This window comes from Notamacropus eugenii, chromosome 4, assembly GCF_028372415.1.
Source record: "Notamacropus eugenii isolate mMacEug1 chromosome 4, mMacEug1.pri_v2, whole genome shotgun sequence".
Taxonomy (NCBI): Eukaryota; Metazoa; Chordata; class Mammalia; order Diprotodontia; family Macropodidae; genus Notamacropus; species Notamacropus eugenii.
Window position 1 is genome coordinate 10,994,285 of NC_092875.1, and position 26,155 is coordinate 11,020,439.

At 48.4% G+C, this 26,155-nt stretch overlaps 1 protein-coding gene across 5 annotated transcripts in view; it reads left to right on the forward strand.

The window, feature by feature from the left end:
- The window catches only part of ARVCF (ARVCF delta catenin family member), a 352,355-nt gene that overhangs the window by 194,860 nt on the left and 131,340 nt on the right, over positions 1–26,155 (forward strand). For 4 of the 5 annotated variants that reach the window (XM_072599775.1, XM_072599774.1, XM_072599778.1 and 1 more), the window contains one exon: positions 21,604–21,844. The exons of the other annotated variant lie outside the window; for it this stretch is intronic. In XM_072599775.1, the coding sequence (XP_072455876.1) occupies positions 21,623–21,844 (222 nt within the window). In that variant the 5' untranslated portion in view covers positions 21,604–21,622. The remainder of the gene's footprint in view (positions 1–21,603; positions 21,845–26,155) is intronic. 5 annotated transcript variants of the gene reach the window in all.

Sequence of the window (26,155 nt, forward strand, 5' to 3'; positions counted from 1 at the left end):
AGCATGGGCCTGGGCCTGGTCCAGCTCGGCCCCTCCCTTCCTGTGGCTCTGGGCCCTGGACACCACAGTCCTTCTCTCTCCTCCTCAGCTGCCCTGGGCTCCAGACAACAGCTCCCCTGGAATTCATTAGTCTGTACTACCAGGAGCTGCAGGACCCCGCTCGCCTGGGGTCCTTACTGTTCTGACCCTGGGAGTAAACAAACCGTCTCTGACCCAGGGAAGGAGGAGAGGGGGCCGCAGATGGGGGGCGAACTGCTTCCTCTGGCCTGAGAAAGCCCACCGGGTCCTGGAGCCAGCCTCCCTCAGCTACTCAGGGTGGCAGTGGGGGTGTCGGTGGGAAACACCCAAACAGCCGCACATTTGAGGGTCAGATCCTGGATGCAGTAAATGGGTGAGGGGATCCTTACCTAACACAGGTCCTGGGCTCTAGATTCTCACCGTATCTTGGTGGGGGGGATGTAGACAAATCCTGTTTTAAAGTGTTTTCAGAAAATTTAATTTCCGTATTTGAAAGCTGGGGGTTCAAAGTCATCCTGAGATAGATGACTTGGGGGAAATACTGGTAGAAAGAAGTGTTGCTTAGAGCATCTTGTGGGAAACTTGCCATAATATTGTCTTGGAGGGGGGGGTGCCATGGTCTGGTAAACCCTTCCTGGGGAGACTCTCTTCTAACTAGGGCAAGGGTAGGGGACCTGCAGCCTTCAGGTCACAAGTGGCCTTCTAGGTCCTTAAGTGCAGCCTTAATTGGATTTGGTCAAAAGGCTGCACTTAAGGGGGTTCTGTAAAGTTTGGATTCAGTCAGAAGTCCTCACATAAGGACCAGAAGGCCACATGTGGCCTGAAGACCAGAAGTTCCCCACTCCTGAATCCTATAGGGCCTTCCATAGCCAAATACTTTGAATGGATGCAGTTCATTCCAAGAAATATTTATTCACTTCCTCTTCTGATTAAAGTGTTAGAGACCTTGGGGATTTGAAGACATAATGAAACAGGGCCTTCCTTCCATTGAGGGAATACAACATAGACCCTAGTACATGGGTGGAATGTATGTATACGGAAGCATTTCAAGAGGGCAGGTGTGAGTCATTGAGGGCACTCATCTGGGCACCTGTTTGGAAGGGAGCTAGGGATTCTGTAAAGGGGAGGTGGGAGGGAGACATTCCAGGAGGACATAGGACCCACCATCACCATCTATACCCAATTCTTCTCTGAAGACCAGCATTATAGGGTAAATGCGTGAATGCTGAGTCTCTCGGATTGGGGATGGTCAGCAACCTTTGATGTCCTATTCCTTTCTCTGTGAATCACTGACCTCAGCCTGGCTCAGTGGCCAGAATCCTAAAGCTCCGTGGAACCAGAGGATCTAGGTTCGAATCCTGACTCTATTGCGTGACCTTGGACCAAAAGAGACAAATTGGCATAGGGGCGAGAATCTTGGATTTAGAAATAAAGAGCATGGATTCAGATCTTGTCTCTGCCAATGAGACCTTATACAAGTCATTTAACTTGCCCTCGGTTTCCCTATTTGTAAAATGAGGGGTTGGAGTAGATGATTTCTGAGGTTCCTTTCAGTTTAGTACTCAAGGTCAGGTGAAGAATACGAGATGTCCAAATGAGAATGTCCCCATCGAGGAACGTGGTGCCCCTGTCCTTATGGTTAGGAGTACTCTCTATCTCTTCCTCAAATCAGCATTCATGTGCCTATCTGTTTACACATTGTGTCCCTCCAGTGGAACATAAGCTTCTTGAGGGCAGGCCTTTTTTTTTTTTTAATTTTTGCTCTGTATCTTACATCTTTTTTTATCTGTTCCCATGATTTCATTAGTTTAGGGAACCTCCCCCCACAGATTCAGGTCAGCTATTGTTCTGCGGCTTAGAGGGGGATTTCTTAGGGACACTGAGAAGTTGTCACTTGCAGAGGGTCCCTTATGCAATACGTGTCAGAGGTGGCACTTGAATTCGAATCTTGACTTTTGCCTTGAAGTCCTACTCACCATGGTAGGTAGGCTGCCTCTGGGGTCCTGCTTGAAGTACCTGCTTATCCCTGTCTTTTGGCTTGGTTTGGGTAGTGTGAACCAGTCGCTGTGGTCAAATGTCAGTGGTGGGTGAGGTTGCCATTTTCATGTTCACAGGCATAGACACCCTGGCTGACAGAGTGTACAGCTTTGGTCAAAAAGTGGGAGGCTTCCTATAGGGGATAGCCAGGGAAAATGCCCACAGGTGAGAGATGGAGTCTTGGGTGAGGAAGAGCCTGAGGGCCGTAGATCAGGTTTTCCATTTGATCTTGGAGGTGATAGGGAGCTAGTGGAGATTACTGAGATAGGTTGAGGGGGAGGTAATGTGGTCAGATCTGTAGAAGACGGGCCTAGAGGCAGAATAAGTGCCTGCAGTTTGAAGTCAAGCCTGACTCAGACTGGAGGGGCTCATTACCAGGGCACTGACCACCAGAAGATTTTTTTTGGCTACAGAAGCTCATGAAGCTAAAATTTTATAGCAGTGGAGAGCTGCTTCACCAGCTGATGAAGCCCACTGTGTCTGCAAGCATTTGACATAGGAATTAGGCAGGCCTCCCTTCTCAAGCATCCCTGATAGATGGGCATCTAGCCTCTACTTGAATACTTCCAGTGACAGGGAACTCATTACTCTTAAGGAACCCACTCTATTTTTCTTCCTTATAGACCAAGTCTGTCTCTCTGAAACTTCTATCCAGCCTGATGTCTTTGTTTTCCTTGACCTCATTAAAGGGGCCATGCCCTGGTGACTCCTTAAACAGGCCTATTCAACGAATGGGCATTGTCTCACCCTAAGTGAATGCCTGCAAAGATCTTGGCCTAAAGGGCCCAAGGTCTCCCAGTGCATCTTGGGTCATGTCCAGTCATCCTGATGAGTATCTGGTCACTGGACCCAGATGCGCTGGAGGAGAAAGTGAGGCTGGTGACCTGCACAGCCCTCCCTCACTCAAAACAAAGTCAAGTGCAAGTCATGTCATCATTTCTCTGATGGCATGGTCTTCTTTGGCAATGAAGGATGAACACAACAACTGTATACCACACACTGTGCAAAGGACTGGAAATATAGAGGTCAAAGACAGGCCTCACCCTCAAGAAGCTCTTGTGGGGAGAAAACACATAAACAATTATGTTCAAGCGAGCAACAGACAGAATAAGGTGGAGGCAGCCATGGGGGTAGTTCCAACCCCAGAGGCAGCCTAAGTCTCAGTCAGTAGAGCTCTGGGCCTAGAGTCAGAACGACCTGAGTTCAAATCCTGCCTCAGACATTTGCTAGAGAAGTCACTTAACCTCTCTCTGCCTCAGTTACCTCAGCTGTAAAATAGGGATAACGATAGCCCCTACCTCTCAGGGCTGCTGTGAGAACAACGTAGTGAGTTCATGTTTGTAAAGTCCTTAGCACTGGCCTGGCACACAGTAGATCCTCAGTAAATGCTTCTTTCCTTCCTTCCTCTTCTCTGCCTCTTAGAATCCCCAGCTTCTTTCAAGCTCAGCTCTGCACCCCTGATCCCCCCTTTGAAAGTTTAGTGCCATTTCCTCCTCGGATGATCTTGTCCTTCTCTGTGTGGTATCGATCACCTCATACTCTGGTACAATGTAGGCTCCTTGGAGACAAGGACCATTTTCTTTTTGTCTCTGGAATCCTGTTATCAAGACCAGTGTCCTGTGCATAGTAGGGGCTTATTATGTCCAATCCAATGGCTGAGGCTGCCAACCACAGAGACAGTGGACGACGAACATAGACTTTGGGCGGGGAGCATTTGGCACCTTCTTGTGGTCCCAGACAGGAGCCAAGGCATCCATCCACAGGAGTGTGGGAGAACTCATATGCAGACAAGGAGTGAGTCAGCCCAGGGGGTGGGAGTGCAGATAAAGAAGACTTTCAACAGGCCAGAAAAATGCAGACCTGAGATATCGAGTATCCAGCAAACGCATTGTGCAACGTGACTCCTGGTTTTTCAGCATTCTTGTTGCCTGCTTCAAGCTGATTCATTGATACCTCTCAGTGGCCATTGAGGAGAGGCCAAGGTCAGGGCCTGGGGAGAGGCTTTATCTTTCTCCACTGTAACCTGAAAATGCTGTGAGTATCAGCAGGTGCTGATGACTGCTCCTGGAGGCCAAGGTCACATCGTGAGCAAAGCTTGAAAAATGTCAGTGCTGACAATCGCTCTCAGAGGCCAAGGTGGAGGCCCCCCCAAAAAAATCCTTAGGTTTTCTTGGCATAACATAAAAATGCCAAATAGCCCATCAGGGAAAGTGGCAAAAGAGACCCCTGATGGTCAGTCTCCTTGTTTTCAGTTTATTGGGTTGTAGAATATTTAATTAATCATGCTTTCCACTTTGGGGACATTACTGCTGTGGTGATGGCCTCCCTAATGCTGATGGTCATAACCGTGGTTCATATAGCAAAGCAGAATACCGCAGTGCCACTAATAAACCCACTCTCCAGCCTTCTGGTGTCACCATTCAAGGTCTGGGTAATCTTGCCCAAGGGCCTGTGCCCAAGAAACATCTTGTTGGATCCAGCTAAGTTGTTGAAGTCAACTCTGGGAGTTTGGGGAAGGTCCAGAAACCTTCATTTCATGAAGCCTTCCTTCAGGGGTGAGGAGATGATTAGGAAATGGATTTTTTTTCCCTGCAACTGACACCCTTCAGAGAAGGGATAAATGAGTGAGGCTTGTCCTTTCACACTCGCGTCCTTCATAATTATGTAACTCCCCTACACACATGGTGGTTTCTTTCAGAAGGTGACCAGTAGATTCTATTTTCTCTAAAAGATCTGAACAGTTTTCTTTTAAGATGTCTTGAAATATGATTTCTAGGCTTTTTTTTGTCATAGCATTCAGGAAGTAAAATGATTATTTTTTGGTGGGGCAATTGGGGTCATGTGACTTGCCCAGGGTCACACAGCTAGTAAGTCTCAAGTGTCTGAGGCCAGATTTGAACTCAGGTCCTCCTGATTCCAGGGCCAGTGCTCTATTCACTGTGCCACCTACCCTAAATATTTTTTCTTCCTGATATCTGTTTTCAGGTCAGTCATTTTTGCAAGGTTACACTTTCTTCTAAATTTTTCTGTCTTCTGAGTTTGTTTTTCTGAAATATGTGGACATCAAATTTCATTAAATATTTCCCAATTACATTTAAAAATTTTTTAATTCATTTAAAAAAAATTTTGAGTTCTAAATTCTTTTCTTCCCAGCCCTCCCCCACTCCCAGAATAGGCAAGCAATATATCAAATATACATGTGAAGTCTTGCAGAACATATTTCTATAGTGAGCCCTATTGCAAAAGAAAACATATGCACAAACAAGTAACATAAAGAAAAGGAAAAACAATAGACTTCAATCTGCACTCAGAATTGAAAAGTTCTCTCTCTGGAGATGGAGAGAAGTTTTCACCCTGAGTCCTCTCGAATTGTCATGGACCATTTTCTTGATCAAAGTAGCTAAATCGTTCTTTTGATATTGTTTGAATATTTACTATTTCCTTGTGGAGTTGTTGGCTTTTATTTGGTCCACTCTAATTTTTAGGGAGTTTGCCAAGAGTTTGTACCTTTTGTTCCAAGCTGTAAATTCTCTTAATTCTTTCTTCCATAGCTCTCATTTCTTTTCCAATTTTTTTCTTCAAGCACTCTCATGTCATTTAGAAAACATTTTCAGCTCTTTTTTAAACTCTTGCTTTATTTCTTCCTGGAATTCTAATCTGAGCTTTCTTTGAGTTTTTGCTTTATAGATGTTTTGGAGGCATTTGTTCTCTTCTAGGTTTTTATCTGTAATCCCTGTCACTATAAAAACTTTTTCTGGTAAGATTGTTTTTTGTTTTCTTATTCTTCCAACTTATTTCCTGCCGTTGGACTTGATGTTAGGGATAGGTTCTATGTACTTCTGGAGGAAAGATCTTGACTGGTTCTGCTGCTGCTTTCTTGGGATAGTCAGTGTTGTGAGAGCAGGCTCTCATGGACAGGGCTGGTGACCTGTCTGATCCAGGCCAGAGTCTGATCACTATTCCCTTGGTCTGAGCTCTACAAGTTCCTGACCTGCGTTTGGGTCTGAGCAAGAGTGGACTGATGCTGGACTCAGTTATTAGGAGTCAGCTGGGGGACTCTCCTGGTTCAGAGGGACAGAATGGTAGACTCCCCTTTGGTCCAGGATTCCTGCCATAATTATTGCTGTGGAGGCTTGAATAGAGACCTTGCTCTGCTCCTGGGGTCCTAGACACAAAGTTTTTATTTGCCCCTGAGTTCACTCTTCTCTCCTTTCTCCACCTAGGGCCTGTGGCTGCTCCTTTACCAGGAGCACTATCTGCCTCGGGTCAGATCCACTCTGAACCTGTCACCTGGGACTGAGTAGTCAGCGACAAAGCTGCCAGCTTTGTCAGGTTATAGCATCCTTTACGGGGTCAAGGTGTCCCAGTATCCGTTGGGGACCTCCTTTTGCCATAGATACAGCCTTTCCCTGGTCACCTGGAGTGCTCTTCCCCAGGGTCTGAAGCCTTCTCTTTTAGTCTCCTTTGCCAACTTGGACAGGGAAAATGACTCACTGTGTGATTTTCTCTTGGATTTCCCCATCAGGACTTGGTCTAGTGTGTTTTCTTGATCTGTTTAGAGTTTTTCTTTGGGAAGGAGACTGAAATGTATTTATATTATTCCGACAGCTTCTCACCAATCATGCCTATGTATCAAACTGACCTAGTGGCCCTTCCCTGAACTTGACCTTCTATCTTCTCCATCCTTTGCAAGGCTGTCTAACATGCCTGGAACATCCTCCTTCCAGATCCCTAACCTCTTTATGTCTCAGCCCAATGCTGCCTCCTGTGAGAAACCAGCCCTCTCCCAACCCCCCATTCTGAGTGCTTGTCCTCTCAAATTGACTGGTATTGCTTTACTGGACACCTCTTGTTTGAAACAACAATGTTAGGTCCTCAACAGTGGACACTGTTGAGACTTTTGGCTTTGTATCTCTGGAACTGGCACAGTCTTGTATTTAGCAGGTAGCTAATATATTGAATTGAAATAAATTGTGGGTTGTAGGAGAAGAACCAGACAGAACTTCTGCCTACAATTGCCCCTTATGAAAAAAAGGCCTTCAGGAGTTCCAGGTGCTTTTAGACCAGAGAAATATGTCTCTCTGTGCCATCTCCTTTTCTAATTAGTTGTAGATCAGAGACAGTATGAAGGTTTGAACTCTGTAAAGACGATGTGATCTTGTCCTGGCAGTCTCCATGTAAGAATGAACAATAAAGCATTGATTAAGTGCTTACTGTGTGCCAACCCCTAGCATATTGGCCAATCGGTACTGAGCCAACTCGATGATGATGATGATGACGGTGCCAATGGCATTTCTGTGGTGTTTTAAGGTTTGCAAAGCACTTTACAAATATTATCTTATTTGGGCTTCAGTGAGGTAGGTGCTATTATTTGACAGATGGGGAAACTGAGGCAGCCAGCCAGCAGTTAAGTGAACTATTCAGGGTCATCCCGCTAGTCAGGGGTCTAGGATTCCTGGCTATATACATGACCTTGAACCCTTCCCCTCTCTGAAACCCAATATCCTCCTCTCTGAAATGGGGGGGGGGGGTTAAACCAAATGATCCCTAAGGCCCTTCCCAGCATCCATCAGAGAATTTTTTAATCACTCTAAACACTAATGACCCTAGCACTAGGCTAGAAAAACTTGAAATTTCAGCGGGTAGGTCCTGGATTATCAAACTTTGAGGGATTTGGTCATCAGGACAGGTACCTCAGAATCACAGCTTGCTAAAGCTAGAAGGGGCCTCATCTAGTCCAGTTCACTCTTTTTGAAAAAAAAGGAAACTGAGGCCCTGGCATCCTTATTCAGTCCCCTAATGTCACACAGGTTCCGATTGGTAAGAGTTGGTAATGGTGACTCTGGGCCAGAAGCTTGTGGGAGTTACCAGGGCTGGTTCAGGGCTTTCTGAGCCCTTTCTAAGCAGACATCAGAGCTCAAACAATGGATTCTGCAGCCCAGAGAGGAACTCAGAGATGTCTACATTTGTATTTGGGAATTTCTCTCAGATGCATGCTCCCAGAATCACTCTTCTCTCTGGTGACAGGCTGTTCTCCTAGACGATGCCTCCCTTGAAGGAGTGCCCCCAAGGCTGAGAGTTCAGGGACCTCTCTTCCTGGAGAATGGAGATTTCCTGAACCAGGAGTTTCCTGGAGAAATAAGAGGATCCCTCACTTGACCCCTGAGCCATGAAGGGATCCCATGACTTGGGGAAGCAGGGCAAGAACATGCCGCCACCTTCCCCTGAAAACTCTTACAGTGAGGGATTCAAACCGTGCAGGTTCAGTGGGACATGCCAGTGCTTATTAAGCAACAGCAAAATATTAGTGTTTCCTGGGAGATGCTCATGGGCTCTTTGAATGCTTTATGTGTTTTCTGTATCAGCGTATGAGTTCCTTTGAGACCTTTGCATCTTTCTGCATTTCCTGTGGCGGGAGATAAAGCCTGTCCTACCTGGTACATCATTATTACCTTGAGTGCTTGTATGGGAGTTAAAGACCCTTTTATATGCATTTAGAGTATATCCTAGCACAAACTTCAGGTGGGGACAACTAGCCAAAGAAAGAATGTTGATGACAGACAGAAAGACAGACAGACAGAGACACACACAAACAGAAAGACAGAGGGACAAAGACAATATTGATACCTTTCTTTCCTGCCCCAAGAAAAAGAGAACATTTTTGAAACCCCTGCTATGTTCCAGGCACTGTGCTGAGTGCTTTATAAATACAGTTTCATTTCATCTTCACAACCTTGGAAGGCAGTCGCTGTCATTATCCTCATTTTATGGATGAGGAATCTGAGGCAAACAGGTGAAGTGACTTGCCCAGGCTAGAAAGTGTCTGAGGTCAGATTATGAGGAATTCTCCTCGTATCTAGCCCACTGAAATAAAGTCTGGTTTGGACTCGGTGCTCTCTTATGTCCTAGACCTCCCTTATGTTCTAGACCAACTCTAGAAGCTGGTTTCTTCCTTTGTAAGATGATGAGATGATTGGAGGAGATCATTCCTATGCCCTTTCCTGGGCTGGCAATATATAAGCACAGCCCCTGACCCTGCTCCCATGTTCCGTTACTTGGCCTCGGCCTCTCTCTCCAGGCATCCTCGGGCTTCCTGGCTCAGCCTTCCTCAGTCTGGCCCACCCAGCCCTTGTTGATCATAGCTACTGGTATCAGAGCACATTTGGGGTACAATAGATACTGGAGTCGATTGAGGGCCATGGCAGAGAGACTATTAACATTTCTGTGTGGCTCTCCTCAGATTAGAGATTGAGACCTGAATCTCCCCTGTAGGCTTAACAGTGAAATTAAGGATAAAAGAAAATTTAGATTCTCCGCTCCAGAGGTAGAGGAACTGAGTTCAGCTCTCTCGTCTGATACTACCTGGGTGACTTCGGGCAAGTGTCCTTATCTATTAAATGAGAGAGTTGGACTTGGTGGCCTCTGAGGGCCCTATGAGTCTATGAGCTCCCTCCCCAAGGAAGCAGGAAACCCTCCAGGCAGCATCCCCCAAGAGAGAAGGCTGTGTCCATCTCAGGCCCAGAAGAAGGACCATTTTGTGGCGGTAAAGCTTCTGTACTGGACTCTCCCACCACACACAGAGTGCCATTAGGACACAACCACTTGGATGTTTCTCTGGCACCTGTCCTGCTGGGGTCTACACAGAGACCTCTTATTCCTTTCCCGTAGACCAATGTCTCATTAAGTTGTCATCCAGCTACAAGTAGCATTACATTTCTGAAAACAAGATCAAAGGGAGAGACCGTCTGCCTCCAAATCCACTTAGTCCTTATTTCAGAATCCCAAGGAGCTGTGATTTTATGGATTATAGATTTGGAGCCAGAAGGGACTTCTGAAGCCATCAAGACTAACCCTCTCAATTTACAAAGGAGAAAACTGAGGCCCCAAGAAGGGAGTGACTTGTCCAAAGTCACACAAAGTGTCAGAAGTGGCCTTTGCAGCCTGGGCCTCTGACCCTGGAACCACTGTAGCCACCACTGGATTCTTGTGGGCTGATGTTGAAATTGCCTCCCCCAACCCCATCTCAGCAGATGGTCCCGGGAGTCAGTGTGACCCACCACAGTTATGATGAAATGGCCCAGATCTGGTGAGGAACTCCTCCACACCTAGTGAAGAAGACTTTTCCACTTGGTTGGATTTACCAACACCATCTCCCAGGTTTTCTTCCCCCATGCCTGCCCAGGTATTAGGAAAGGTCCTTGGTGAAGACTCAGCTGTCACAGAGATCACACCCCCACCCCCTCCTCGGAATCCTGATGGTTTCATAGAGGATTGTCAATGCTGGACCGGAGCTTGAAAATGAAAATTCTGTAGCTATGTCTACTTGTGTGTGCAATTTCTATTTTTAGTACCAATTAACTTCTCATCATTAGGAGAAGTCATTTGACACATCTGCTGAGGAGATCAGGTATTTACCAGTGTGTGGTTTGCTCCAAAGGAAGTGTTAAATTGACAGTAGCCTCTTCCCTGACATCCAGCTCCAGGCTGCAAGATCACTGGGGCCTTTTCAATGTGGTTTTATGTCCTGTACTTGGCTCCAACGACTTAATGGGGTTGCTGCACCTCAATGGGTGGTGGCTCCATATGGGGTCTCCATGTATGGCTTCTCTGAAGTGCTCCAGCTTGCACCCACTCTTGTGTGTGGACCTGCTAACCAAACAGTCCTTGGATTTGGTGGGGGTGCCCGAGGTGAAAGGGCCATCATGCCAAAGAGAACCAGGCAGATAAGTTTTCAGAATAAAAGGTGCTCCTGGGCAGAGGATGGCAGACGGGAACAAGCAAGTTTTGGGAGGTGCCAGGAGAGTGAAGGAATGGTGGGGAGAAGTTGTTTAGGTATGCATGTGTGGGGTGGGGTGGTGTTTTGGGGGGTGAACTTGAGGAAGCCTAGAAGACTTGGGCTATCCACCCTCCCTATACCACAGGCTCTCTTCCAGAAAGCATAGCCACTTGTGGTAGGATAGATTATTAACTCCCTCAAGGTAGACAAATCCCTTGGTTTGAGACAAGGTTTCACCCCTTGGGTAGAAATGCCTCTGCAGTGAGTGATAACTTCCCTGGTAACTCAGCAGGTTTTCATGTCTCTCTGCCCATCTTTTCTTTGCCCTAAGCAACAATTCTCTTTCCTGGGGCTTCCTCACTGGCACCGGTGACCCTGCCTCAGGCAGCACATGACACTTCCTGCCACCTGTGGGTGGCACAGGCTTAGGCAGGCACCTTTCTGGGCAAAGAGATGGAGGGGAAGGGAGCCATCTTTGAGTCAAGCAGTTGGGAGCTTTTGCTTTGCCCCTGCCTCTTGGATGAAGACTGGCCAGACTTAGTGATTTACTACTAACATTTTGCTCACAGTTTAGAAATGGCCTCAGGCTGTGATAATAATGATGTTGTTTTTAAATAGTCCTCCCTGGCTTCACCCCCCCTCTCCCCCTCACAATTGATGTTCCTTCAGTTCTGGGGTTGTCGGAAAGCTTGGGTCAACCACTGGTCTAATTGATCCAAATTTGTTTTAATTGCCCAAGGCGACATTGTTCTCCATCCTGGGCCCCCAGTGTCTCAGTATTTAATTCTCATTGTCAGCCATGTTGATTTGAGTAATAAAAAGCTTTCTGGCCCCTCAGTACCCTACAGGAATGAGTGAATAAAGCTGTATCTGTGTGGTGGGTAGAGAGTGAGGTATTACTGGCCAGAGAGGAGAGGAGGAGAATTGTATTGACCAGGTTTCCAGAGAGGTGCTTTCCACAGACAATTCTGGCTGCCTCTTCCAATAGGCACTGGAAAAGGGGCTCTGATTGGCCCCTGCTTTCTCCATCTGCCAGGGTTCTTAACTAGAGACCTATGAACTTGATTTTTTAAAGTATATATTTTGGTAACTGTATTTTCCAATAGTGTCCTATGTAATCTTACGTATTTTATGCATGTAAAAATGTCATTCTGAAAAGAGGTTCACAGGCTTCACCAAACTGCCAAAAGGGGCCTGGACACAAAGGACTGCTTTAAAGGACGCTATTGTTACAGGAACACTTAAGTCATTCTGGAGCTGAGTAGTTATCAGGGCATGTCAACCAATACTTATTGATCAACTGCCCTGAGTTCAGTCCTGTGCTGGGAGTAGGGGGAGAAGGAGAAGAAGATGCCATTCAAAGAATTTATTTATACCCTTCCTAGGAACTCCAGATGAAGACACGATACATAATGGTGCTGGGTGTTAGCACATCAGGGGTGGCAGTGCAGCCCAAGAAGGCAGTAGGCGGTATGGGGATTTCCACCAGGAGAGTGCCTACATTTCCACTTTTGCCAAAGCTTTGTGCCACTATTAGACTGTAATCTCCCTGAGAACAGGGCCTGGTTTACCTTTTTTGTTGTATCCTCTAGGCCTAGCACAGTGCCTACACATATCAAGTGCCTAATGTGATTGCTTATTGAACTGAAGATGGTGAGGTGTTGTCATGGATAGAGTGCTAGGCTTGGAGTCAGGGAGATCTAGGTTCAAAACCGGCTGGCTGTGTGACCCTGGGCAAATCACTGCACCTCTGTCTTCCTCAATTTTCCCAATTGTAAAATAAGGCTAATAATAGCACCTACCTTGGAGGGTTGTTACAAGGATCCAATGAGATATTTGCAAAACCCTTAACCCAGTACCTGGCTTAGCAGGTGGTTATCTAACCTTCCTCAGGGTCTGAAATGAGAGACTTGGGCCAAAAGACCTCGAGGGTTCCTTTTAGACCCTCTACATCTGTGATCCCATCTTGGAGATGGAAGAGACCTAGAGATCAGCTCTTCCACCCCCCTCCTCAGTCTCTACAGGGGGAGCCTTCCTCTCAAGTTGGGAAAGGATTTTCCCAAGGACAGCCAGCAGGAAACTGCTGGGCAGGCATACAGACTCGGGTCTCAGCCACCTGCTCAAGGAGCCAGGCTTTCTGTTTGGTTGTTTCTCCATGCTCGGCAACATCCTCCTCTGTGAAAGGCCACCCTTCACATTTGAAGCTGAGAGAATTGATATATTCAAACCACCTTAAATCGCTAATTTTTCAGAAAGTGAGGGTTTTGTTTTTGTTTTGATCTGGGAAATTTAACTCGAAGCGAAACCGAAGCAGTGGGGATTTTGAGGTAGACAGAGCGGAAAGGCTGAGAGCTCTCTCTGGGGCTCAAGGATCGAGCAGGGGAAGCTTCATCAGATTTTTAAAACAACTTCTCCAGAAGAGCAGGAGGCGTCCTCTGAGGGAACAGTGACTGCTCTGTGTCTGATGTGCCTGACGTAAGATTTTCCACCCAGGTTTGAGGGAAGGAGGTGAGTAGCATGTTAATGAAGTGGGCTGGAGGGATACCAGAATGTGAGGTGTGGGGGTGTTAACATCTTGGAGAGGAGAGTGTGAAATCCCAGCTAAGAAAAGAAGGAGAGAGAAAGAAGAAGGCATCACACTGGTCTGAATTGGTCTAATTCTGCCCAGTTCGGCCCATCCAGAGGAACGTCAGTGGGGTTTAGGGTCAGCTGATGGATGGAGGGTGAGACCCTGGGGTCTCTCAGATAGGTGGTGAAGGAATGCCCAATTCCACTCTTCCAGCCTCGATTGTCCTGCTAAAGCAGAGCTGTAGCCCAAGGATTGGTGCAGGGGGGGACAAAACAGGGGGAAAAATCTCCAGGGACAGAAAATGGTGTAAATAGCCAGATTAGGGGATCTGTGAAATTCAGAAGTGGAAGGAATCTCAGGGAGTCCCTGGTCCAAACCCTCCCTAAAGCAAGACCCTTCTCTGCTTCAGCCCTAAAATGTTTATCCAGCCTCCTCTTAAAGACCCCAAGGATGGGGGACTGAGAAGGCAAGGATCACCCCCAGGGAAGACACCTACTATGTGCCAGACAGGTTTTATAATTATTATCTCATCTGATCCCCGTGATAACCCTGGGAGGTAGGCGCTCTTATTACCCCCATTTTACATTTGGGGAAACTGAGGCAAACAGAGGTTTGGGTTTTTTTAAGTGACCATCCCAGGATCATAGGTAATAAGTGTCTGAGACTGGATTTCAACTCGGGTCTTCTATCCATTGTGCCACCAGCTGCCTCAGACACTCAGATTGAAGGTGTTACAAAGACCTCTGACAAGTCAGTCTCTACCTGAAGCAGTACTCCTACTTCCAGGCACCACTTTTCAGGAGGAACTTGGGAGAACTGGACCTTCCCAACAAGAGGGCAGCTTGGATGGGGAGGGAGCTGGACCCTGGGGACTGGGGGTGCTCAGCCTGAGAGGAGAAGCTGCAGGGACATGGCGATCATCTTCAAGTATTTCAAGGGTTGACTGTGGAGAAGGGCTTAGGCTTCTTCTGTTTGAAACTAAGACCAAAGAAAGGCCAATGTGGGCTCCGTGTAATGGAAAACTTCCCACCAAAGCTGTCGCAAAGTGGAGGACCCTGTCCCTGGGTGGGAGGGGGGCCTGGAGGCAGCTCACACTGGCTCACCAAGTCCCACTCGTCAGTCTTCAGTGTGAGGCTTTACACCTGCCTGCAAACCACCCACCAGAGGTTGGCCTCCTGCCTTGGCCTGAAGGCAACAGGAGCTTTTGAAGTTACCAGGCTGTGACAAGCCCTCTCTGCCCCTCAATGCCAGATCCTGACAGCCCACCCCCCCACTTACACACTGCCCTCTCACAGCAGGGCAGCAGCAGGAACCCAGCCCAGTCTGCTCTCCTGGAGAAGAATCTCATGGAAATGACCTCTGTTCCTGATGGCAGTTTAAACACTGTCCCGACAATCTTCCTCGGGCCTTCCATCACTTCAAATCCAGCCTTGGACACTGACCAGCTGGCCCCACCTGCATTCTCAGGGTCCCAGGGGAGGAGGTCTGTGTTACTGGATCACAGATTATGTGACAGAGAATTAGGTGGTAGGAAGGTGGAAAGAGCCTTCAAAGGCCTGTAACAGGCAAAAAGAGAATTTCCTATTTGGTCCTAGAGGCCACAGGGAGCACTGGAGGTTTTTGAGTAGGGGATGATATGATCAGACCTGAGCATTAGGGACTTCACTTCAGTGGTTCCGTGGAGGATAGACTGAGTAGAGGAAGACTTGAGGCAGGCAGATGCCCTCCCCCCCAGGCAGCTATTACCATAGTCTTAGTGGGAGGTGGATGAAGGTCAGAGGAGAGGAGGCCGTATTTCAGAGGTGGTGCAAAGGTGAAATCAACAGTCTTTGGTGCCATATTGGATATGGTGGGTGAGAGATATTGAGGAGTTCAGGATGACTGCTAGGTTGGGAGCCTGCAGGACTGAGAGGAGAGTGTGACCCTAAGCAGAGATAGGGAAGGGGGCAGAGGTTGTTTAGGGATGATGAGGTCAGTTTTGAACTTGTTGAGTTTGAGATGTCTACTGGACATGCAGTTTTAAAGGTCTAATAGTAGTTGGAAATTTGAAAGTGGAGGTCAGCAGAGAAGCTAGGTACAGATGAGTAGATATAATACTTTCCTAGAGAGAATGGACTTCACAAGAGCTGATGAGATCCCCAGGCTAAATAGTGTAGAGGGAGAAGAGGGCCCAGGACACTCACAGTTGGGCGAGTGTGGCTGGGATAAGGATCCAGGAAAGGAGATGGAAGAGCCAGATAGGGAAAAGGAGAACCTGGAAACAGTGATGCCACTAAAACTAAGGAGAAAAGAGGATCAAGGAGGTGAAGGTGGCATTGCCAAAGTCTGCAGAGATGTCAGAAAGGATGAGGATAAATGCTCTGAGTGCCTTTTACCAACTTGTAAGTAATTAGAGCCTGGAGTCAGGAAGACCTGAGTTCAAATCCAGCCTCAGACACTTACTAGCTGTGTGACCCTGGGCAAATCATTTAGCCCTGCTTGCCTCTGTTTCCTCATATGGAAATGGCAAACCACTCTAGTATCTTTGCCAAGAAAACCCTAAATGGTGTCACAAAGAGCTGGATATGACTGAAAATTGACTGAACAACAGATGATTTGACGTGTAGGAAGCTTAATATTGTGTCTTTGGAGTCCTCCAATGGGGCAAAGTGTTCCAAAGCTCTAGGGCAGTGATTGTCCTGGACATTACCTTCCAGGTTGGAAAAGTGGGTGCTCTCTGAGCACCTGGCCTTCTTCAGAGTTTACTCTTAGAACCTCTGGAGATACTGGGTAATAATACATTGGCAATAGACCTAAAGGAGATTGAGCATTTATTTCTCTGTTGTGTACAAGAAAATTAGGTTATTTCAGACCTGACAAATTCATTTACTCAGACACAGACTCACTTACATCCACATGGTCATCAGTACTCCACTACTGGCCATCAATTACACTTTTTAAGGGTCTTGGTCTTTTGGCCATTCTGTGGGCACTCTTTCTTTCTGTGCAGAGCTAAGTGGGGGCTCTGAGCTATTTCATTCCTATGGCCCTTTCTGCCAAAACTGAGCCGTCAGAGCTTTCTCTGTAGGGATCACTACTCACTCAGTGTCTAGGCTCAAAGCACCAGCAAGGCATGTCAGCCCCTATCTAGCCCCAATACCCATTCCTTACCCATTCCTCATGTTGCCCATGGATCCCCAGCAGATGCACATTCCAGTTCACTCCCACAAACTGTCTCATACCCTTCCAGTTCTACACAGGCTTATCCCCAGCTAATCCCTTTCTCCATCACAAACAACCAAGGGCCAACTTCTGATCACATGTACTCTACATATTACCGGTGCCAGGAGAGTGGCCTTGAGTTCTCTTCCAGTCATGGAGAATATTCAGTACGTTGGACAATTAAGAGCTTCATTCTGCAGGAAGTCATTCCCCATCCCCCTCCATGTCTGGTGCCTTCCCTCTGATCATCACCTCCATCCATCCTGTCTACATCTTTGGATTAGATACAGGAGAGGGGTATGAAAATCCCCTGAAGCCTACCCCCTTGTAGTATGGGAAGAAAGACCTTACCAAGCAATGAATGACCTGAACAAGATTGTAGGGACAGTATTTAAACTGCCATCCAGAACAGAGTTCATTTCCATGTGATTCTTCTCCATGAGGGCAGACCAGGCTGGGTTCCTGCTGCTGACTTGCTGTGAGTGGGCAGTGTTTAAGCAGGTGGGTAGGCTGTTGGGATCTGGCTTTGACCGGGTCAGCGAGGGCATGTCACAGCCTGGTAGCTTCAAAAGCGCCTGTTGTCCTCAGGTTGAGGTAGGAGGCCGACCTCTGGTGGGTCTCTCCAGTGGGCTTGCGTAGGTGCCAGGGATGGCATCTGGAGGGGATGGCGTGGGTCTAGGGCAAGAGCCTTGGCCTGGGGGTTAGTAAGTCAAGAGAGCTGGGTTCTAGGCCTCCCTTTGTTTTCACTTCTCTCTTGGCCTCCACTTATCTCCTCTGTCTAATGGGACTAGTTGAGTCTGCCCTGCCAGCCCTAGAAGGGTCTGATGAGCATCCCCTGAGTCCTTTCCTGATGCCTCTCCAGCCCTTGAGTGGATGCTCTAAAACTTACCAAGTCACCTTTAGCAGGCCACTTAGCATCTTCCAGCCTCAGTTTCCTCCCCTGTAAAATGAAAGGGTGGCTTCAATGACTCTTCAGGGCCCCCTTTGCTCTGGTGGTTTCCACATCTGTCTTCCATTCAGCAAACATAGATTGAGCACCAACTGTATACTGAGCTCTTTGCTATGTTCTAGGAAAGACAAAAAGCTAAGGCCCAACTGTCTGCCCTCCTGAAGTTTGGGGTCTGTCAGGGCAATGTGGCATTCTCATGGCTGTGGAAAAAGACTGGGAGTGGGTATGGGGGCAAAGGCTGGAGCCTGAGGCTCTTTCTACTAACTCAGTTCTGATTTCTCTCTCCTCCCTTTTCTTACAGCTGCTGCTATCCTGCTTTCTCTAGCATAGTGGGCCATGGTCTGCCAGGGTTAACCCTCTGTCCTCTCTCACCTCCCCTTCTAGGTGGGTATGGCTCCCTTCCTACTGCATGCTTTCTCTCTGCATGCCAACTTCAGCCGGCCTCGAGAGGCTCCACTGCAGGGCGAGCACTTGCTTGAGGGTTCTGCTGCCAACCTTTGGGGGTGGGGGAGCAGGAAGCAGGTATGCCTGGGTAGTGGGCAATGGAATGGAGTGGAGTCAAACCCTGCAGTGACTGTCTTTGCCCCTCTGAGCCTCAGTTTTCTTCATGTGTAAAGTGACTGGATGACCATTAAGTTGAGTTCTGACCTATGTTCTAAATGCCCTCCCAGCTCTGACATTCCATGTTCTCAGGGCCCTCCCAATTCCCCGCTCCCAAGTGGCTGCCTCCTAGCCGGGTCTCACTCTTAGCAAAAATCACCTGGGTCAGAGTTCCATTTGTTATAGTGCCAAGAACCCTGGCCTTGAATTGGCAGGCGTGGATTCAAATCCTGCCCCTGACTCTTCCTAATTGTGTTACTCCAGGTAATTCTCTTTCTTAGTTTTTTTTATCTGTACAATGGACATAATTCTCTTTGCACTCTAGACCTGTGTATTAGCCAAGTGACCTCTAGGGTTCCTTCTAACCATGAATCCTAGGTGCTGGTGCAGGATTAGGGTTAGGGTTAGAGGCCTGTCATTGAGGGGTCACTTCCTCACACTTGATAGGGTTCTACAGTTCACCAAGCTGAGTTTAAATCCAGCATCAGACACTTACTGGCTGTATGACCTTGGGCAAGTCACATCACCTCTATTTGCCTCAGTTTCCTCATCTGTAAAATGGGGACAATGATAGTACCTCCCTCCCAGGGCTATTGTGAGGATCAAATGTGATCACATATGGAAAGCCCTTGGCCAACCTTCAAAGTGATGATGGTTACTAGAGGTCATTTGTCCACCCTCTTCCCAGGGAAGATAAGCAGCTCATCTAAGGATAGGGTTTGAATCGGGTACCTCAGGCTCAGAATACAGGACTTGTTGTCTCCTTCTCCCTCTCACTTTCCCTTTCTTCCTTCCCTTCCCCTCCCCCTTTCCAGTCCACTCTCCTCCCCCGCTTCTGTGAGTTCAGCCATGTGGTCTTGTCTCACCCGGCTGCCTTTATCCACCAGGGTTTCCATGCTCCAGTTTCCTTTGAAAGGCTGAGGAGCAGATGAGGGGAGGCAGCCTGGGGACTCCCTGAGCTAGGACGTCCTTCACTTGGGTTGGGCCACAGCCCTTGCAGGATCCCTGGGAACCCAATTAGAAATGTAGTCAAGAGTCAGCAAGGATCCGTCCCCCTTCCTCCCAAGCCTCTTTCCATCTCTCTTGGTCCAGCCTTTTGACCCAGCCTTAAGCCCACCCAGCCTCATATATTTACTGGTTGTGTGACCCTAGGCATGTCATTTAACCCCTCACTTGCCTCAGTTTCTTCATCTGTAAAATGAGTACAATGATGTCACCCACCTCAGAGTCATCATGAACATCAGACAAGATATATGTGAAGTGCTTTGTGAGCTTTCATGTGCCCTAGAAATGCCAGTGCTTACTCTGACCTGCCCCCCTCAATAGGATGCCTGGGGTCCAGTCCCCCAGCCTATGGTCTGTGCCAATGTTTTTGCAGCGTCTCTGGCATGCTATCTCTGCCCTCCGAGCTCCATCACTCATGTTCTCTGGGCCCACAGCCTCAGCCAGCTCAGCAGCTGGGCTCTAGGGACCTACCTACCCCAGACACAGGCAGGCAGCCAGACTCTCCAGGGTTCACACCAGGCCTCCTGGGGCTCTCTTCCCCTCCTCCCTGCCAGGAGGCTCAGTGGCCACAGTGCATGGGCACTTCCGGACCCGAGGAAGCCTTGTGCCCTGAGTGGAGTGATTGGCAGCAGCCACTGCTGCCTCACTGGCTCTTGGCCCCATTACTCAACTGCCCTGCCTGCTTGAGTGTGCTAACATATGACCTCTTTGGGAATCTGGAATCCTACCCCCATCACCTCTGACTGTATCTACAGAGGACGCCAACCCCATGAATGAAAATGGAATCACTTGGCCCCATCCATTTCCAGAGGTGGGCCCAATTGTCCCTTTTCTATCTGGCCTCATGTGTGTTTAAGTGGACTGTCCTCCTTGGATTCTGTGTAGACTGGGGGACTGAAGATGGGTTTGAAGATGTGAGGGGGGCAGTTACCAAGACCCAGGACAGGCTTGTGAAATGCACTCTTCCCCAGGAATTAGTACCCTGGGAACATGTAGTTCCACTCCAAAGGAGACCTTGTCCACCTGGTATGACCAGGCTGGGCCCCAGGAAGCCCCCGGGCATCTGCTTCTCCCCAGGCTTCTTGTCTCAGCTTCTGCCTGCTCATTCTCCGTTCCATCTGGTGCTGATTTTGCCCAAGGATATCAAGGTAGATGAATGGGGAGCTCCTCCTTCTGGAGTGAGGGAGTATCCCTGAGCTGGGCCAGGCTCCAGGGCTCCCACAGCCCTCCCAAGGGGCCACCATCTGTCCAAAGACTTCCAGTGAAGGGAAACCTGATTCCCTATGGCCACCCTGCGACCCCAGAGGCAGCCCCCCTACCTCCACTCTAGATATAACCACCCCCACCCTGGTTCTGCATTCTGGGACAGGCAGACAAGCCGATCTCTTCCAACTGAGGGCCCTCCAGATTATCGCAGTGGTACCCATTGATTGCTGTGGCACCTTCACGTGAGCAGAGTACTTGGCCAGGTTCTACCACAACACGGGGAGGTAAATACTATGGGAATAATCATTCCCATTTCACGGATGAAAAAAGTGGGCTTAAGAGAGATAAAATGCATCACACAAATGGTAAATGAGACAGAATTTGAACTCAGGTCTTCTCAACTTCAAACCTGGTCCTTTGTCCATTCTCCGCCCAGCTACCTCCTAAGCCTGGCCACCATGTCCTGGCCTTCTCAAGGCCTGGCTTCTACCCCCTCCCCACTCTGGTCCCCTCTTCTGAAGGTGCCCCCCCTTTGGATATGGTCTGCTCAGAGCTGAGGACAGCTGGCCTGGCACTTCTCTGACCTAGGCACTGCCCTTTTACTGGCCAGGCAATCTCATATCTGCTGACTCAGCTTTAAGCTTGCGGACCACTAAGGCAGCCCAACTCCTTTTTCTTTGGTAACTGTGGGACCTTAAGTAAGTTATTCCCAGGCTTTGTTTCTCTGTTGGATCAGATGGTCGCCAAGGTCCTTTCCAGGTCCGAGGTTATGATATCATGCTTCCATATACTCCCACTTTCTTCTCACCATTTTATTTGAGCCAGCTGTACCTGCCGCCATTTCTCCCCAGGTCCATCCATCTGGAGAGCTGGGACTCTCCTTTCTGCCTGTTGAGATCGCAGCATCCTCTTTAGAACCATTAAAAGCTCCCAGTTTGCTCTGTGACGTGCACTCAGGAGGCAGCCTGAAGTCTGCCTCCTCAGCTGCTTTGCCTTTGGAAGGGATCGAAGGCATTAGATGTGATCCTGCACAGTGCAGGCCTGTTTTCCATCAGCCCTGGATTAATTACTTTAAATTTAAAATGTAATCAATGAGCAAAAATGGAGCTGCTCTCAGGGGAGCCAGGATTTTCATCTTGGAGTGAATGTTCTATCGAGCTGCCTCCTTGTGCGTGGGTGAGTCCGTGTGTGGAGGCGGCTGGGCCTGGCCCCATCCCCTAACCTCTTCTTTGCCCTGGGCAGCTGCCAGACCAGAGCCGCCATGGATGACTACGACATCAGGTCGGCTGCCAGCATCCTGGCCTCTGTCAAGGAACAGGAGGCCCGCTTCGAGCGCCTTACGCGGGCCCTGGAGGAAGAGCGACGAAATGTCTCCCTGCAGCTGGAGCGGGCCCACCAGCCCTGCGAGCAGCCTCGGGCCAGCACGTGCACCATTGGCAATGGGCAGCCCCTGGCTACTGCGTGGCAGCAGCTGGTCCTGCAGGTAACGCATCCCTGCATGTCCCCAGCATGGCTGCCCCTGGGGCTGGGGCAGAAGTGGAGATCTGCTGTCCTTCCACGTCAGGCTGGGCTCACACAGGTCCCTGGCCACACCAGGGTCCTCGCTCATCACCCTGGATAAAGCACCAGCCTAAGGCTTTGCTGCCGATATGCTAGGTATTTCCTGCATCTGGCAGGATAGCATAGTTCCGTGGGGGGAGGGGAGTGGAGAAGGGTTGGAAACCAATTGCTTTTTCCATGATATGTTTGCATGCATGGGAGTATGCACATGCTCACCTCTGGGTCCTGGGTCTCTGCATGTATGTGAGCGTGAGGGCGTGAGGGTCTGGGTCTGTCTCTGCAGAGGCTTGTGTTTTGGTAGGGCTGAATCTGAGGATGTGCGCCAATGAGCACGATGCCAAGGTCAGGAGCCCTCCTGGAGCAGGAGGCCATCTGCCATCGAGCTGTGCTTTAGAGGGACAAGGCTAAGGAGGCCAGGGCCCTAGGCCCGCCATGTTTCTGTAACTGGACTGGTTAGTGCTTGTTGAATTGGCAGGTGGTCTTGGAAGTGGTATGGCTGGGCCAAAGCTACCAGGGTCAGCTTCACAGATCAGGGACTGAGGGTTACTAGGCCTGGCCCACAGCGACCAAGTGACAGTTTCACCTAGCCAGCCAGTGATGGAGCAACGACTTGAACCCAAGCAGGTCTTCTTCATCTGAAGTCCCGGACTTTTCCCACTGACTTGAGCTGCCTTTCTGTTGACCCTATGAAGCCTTCTTGGGGACTGAGTTATTCTGATTGGCAGCATGGGTCTCTGCCTGGTCACAGACAGGCCTGGGGTGAACTGTTACTCTGCCTTCTTCAAACGTGCCAGTAGGTGATGCAGCTGGAGTCATCATGTACTCAGGCAGCTAGGTTTGTACTGGGACAGAGAGAGAGATTCTAGAAGTATCTCCTGGGTCCAAGAGAAGGCCATGCAGCACGACTTCTTCACCTGGAGTCCATCTGCTTGCTTGGTTCATATTTTGATTTCAATAGAATGGATTTCCGTTGTTAACTTGTTTTTCACATTATTCATCTAAAAACATTATTTTGAGAAGGGATCCATAGGTTTCCCTAGAGGACCACTAACTGACCCAAAAACGATAAAAGAAACCTGATGTAAAGGATCGTAGATTTAAAACTTGACAGAAACTTGGTGGACATGGGTCAAATCTAGGGCTAAAAGGAGGGTTACAGGTCATCTCGTTCTATTCTCTCATTTCACAGATGAGAAAACTGTGTCCCAAAGAGGTTCAGTGACTTGTCCATGGTCACACAGGGAGTGACAACCAGAGTTTGGACTTCAGTCCCTATGACTCCCAATTCTTTTTGTCCACATTAGTAAATACTCCTCTCTAAAAGCTTCTTAAGGGTGGAATAATTCTTAACTGATGATCTTAGGGAGAAGCACACTGGTGGGGGCTCAAGATGATGGCATTAGAGAATTACTCTCAACTCCTCAGGTGTACCCCTAGAGCCCTGATGGGGGGAGTGAGAGTTGACAGGATGCCCCAAGAGTTTACATCTTATTCCTTTCCATCATATTCCCCTGCCTCCCTGTGAAGGAAAAGCCTACTGTACCTACTGTCTCCAGAGAGCCTGCAAGGGTGGGGAACCTGCGGCCTCAAGATCACATGTGGCCTCCTAGACCCTTGGGAGCAGCCTTTTAACTTAATCCAGGTTTTACAGAACAAATCCTTTTGTAAAAGGGATTTGTTTTGTGAAGTTTGGATTCAGTCAAAGGGCTGCACATGTGGACCCAGAGGGCTAAGTATAAGCTAGTCCCAATCCTGATTAGCTTCCAATATTAGATGAGATTGAGTACATTCTGGTGGCACCTTGGACTGTGCCTAGCACCTAAGTTCCTAATAATGTTCAGTTGATTGATCGATGGTGGCAATATGTTCTATAGACCCCAGGCCAGGGATATTATAGGAGGTGGATCAGCTCCTGTCTGTCCCTGCCATGGCCATGGGATTCCATGCTCAGTAGTCATTCCAGGGCTCTGCCAAAACCTGCCCCATCTCTCCTTAGGTCTGTTCTAGGGTCTCCCTTTCAGACTCACTGAATAAGGGGAATCTTGAAAAAAAGAAAACAAGGAAGCCTGAGTGAGGATGTCCTACCCAGGGAGGCCCCTCCCGGGCAGGGCTTGGCCACTGATTTGGGGGTTCTTTGTTGGTGCTTTATTCAGCATACCCAAAATAAACTGAGTCATGCAGGACTCCCTGGTCCCCACCTGGCAGCTGTGTGTTACTAAGCTGGGCTTCTTTGGTGTTTTTGTAAGAAAATTCTGTTTTTTGGTTTCTGAAGAGAAGAAGCCAAGACCTAAAGGGTCCATGTGAGTTCAGAAAAGACAAAACCAAAGTCTTATGGAAACTGGTGGCCAACTCTTGTTCATTCTGAGCCAGATCCCTCCCTCCCATTCCCCGCCCCTCTGACTACCTTCCTTTTCCTCTGAAGGGTGAGCTGCCTCCAGACTGGCTTAGCCCCTAGAGGCTGGTACATCCAGTCAGACCCCAGCAGGGCAGGAGTGAGCGGGCTGGCTCATCGGGGGTACTCTGATGAGAGTAGAGGTAGAGAGCAGAGGTCAGTTAGCCTAGGCTCTCCTCCTCTCCCCCTCCTATCTTCCCTGGCTTCCTTCAAATCTCTGCCAAAGTCCCCCCTTCAGCAAGAAGCCTTTTCCAACCCTCTTTCATCCTAGGGCCTTCTTCATCCTAGGGCCTTCCCTCCACTGATGGTCTTCACTGTACCCTATCTATATCTTGTCTGTACATAGTTGTCTGCATGTGATCTCCCCCGTTAGACAGTGAACTCTCGCTTCCTGTGTTTTTGCCTTGCTTTGGATTCTCAGTGTTTAGCATGGCCAGTCCTTGGAGCATAGTAGATGCTTGATAAATTCTAGTTGACTGACAGGTACAACCTCAGAGTGAGATGGTGGAGCGAGGGCCTGTATTCCAAAGAAACAAATAGAACAGAGCCCAGAGTTGGGCTACCAGTGCTTCTTGAGGTGGTCATGAAGGGTCCTTCCCAACAACTGAGTGAGGGTCCCTGCTGCCTTCTCTCTGGAGAGAACTCAGCCAATCTGGCCTGGCCCAAATCTCTGGATTGAAAGGGCTCTCACTCACCTATGACTGTCCAGGAGTATTATGTTCTGTTCCCTGAACAAAGATGAACCTGTCCTCATGGGGCTTCCAGTGTGGTGGGGAGGACATGGACCCACTCTATGAGGCATAGGGCAGCCTGGTGTACTGGGAAGAAAGCTGACCTTGGAGACAGAAAGACCTGGGCTCAAACCCATGCTGATACTGAACCTTATGTGTCTCAGACAACTCCTAGGAACCACTAGCAACACTTGTTTCAACAGCTGCCTGAGGGCTTCTGCTGCCTTTCCCACTGGGGTGACCCAGAATTCTCACCTCATCCAACCTGACCTGCCCAGTGTTACAATGGATTCTCTGAAATAAAAAGAAACTGAGGCACAAAATTACTGAGTAAACAAATGATTTAATAGCAAGGCTAGCAAGCTGCCATTAAATCAGGTCAACTAGTGCCCTGGTAATTAGTGACGAAGGAGTGATTTACAGGCTTATTTTTATTTAAAAAAAAAAAAGAATAAAAAATATCAAACAAACCAGGAAACCAGTTTTAAACACAATTCTATTGCACAAGGCAGGTTGTCTGAATAGTGCACTTCTCTCAGGCTTTCTTAAACCCAACAGTAACATCGAAATTACCCCAGAAGTCCTTGCCCTCCAGTAACCACAAAACTTCCTGGGAAAAAGGAGCTGGTGATACGTAGTGAGCAGTCATCCTGCCATCTTCCAATCACCAGCCTTAGAAGAATCCATTATTCAACTTAACTTGTAACTCAAGAAAAAGGGGGGCTTGTCCATGAAGACTTTAGTCAGCCCCCTTCTCCAGCTTCCAGAGGAGAACATAGCCTTTAAAAAGAGTCTTATAATCTTACAATTATTTGATTCATACAGATAAATTCCTCTAAATTACCTGCTACTAAATGAGGAAGTCTTCTCCATCAGTCTAGTCACCAAATCTATAGGTAACTTAGACTGAAGAGATTATCTGTGTTAGTCTGGTTTAGCTGTTAGGGCCAGCTTTTCCTAAAGAAGGATGTTGAATCCTACAATCAGACTAAAAATAAATCCAAGTAATTGATGCTAGCTGATTACTTTTCCATCGGCTCCTCTGGCTCAGGGGTTGGACTTTTATGACGTTTTGGGAGTCATAGACCCCCTTAGTTACAATCTGGTAAAG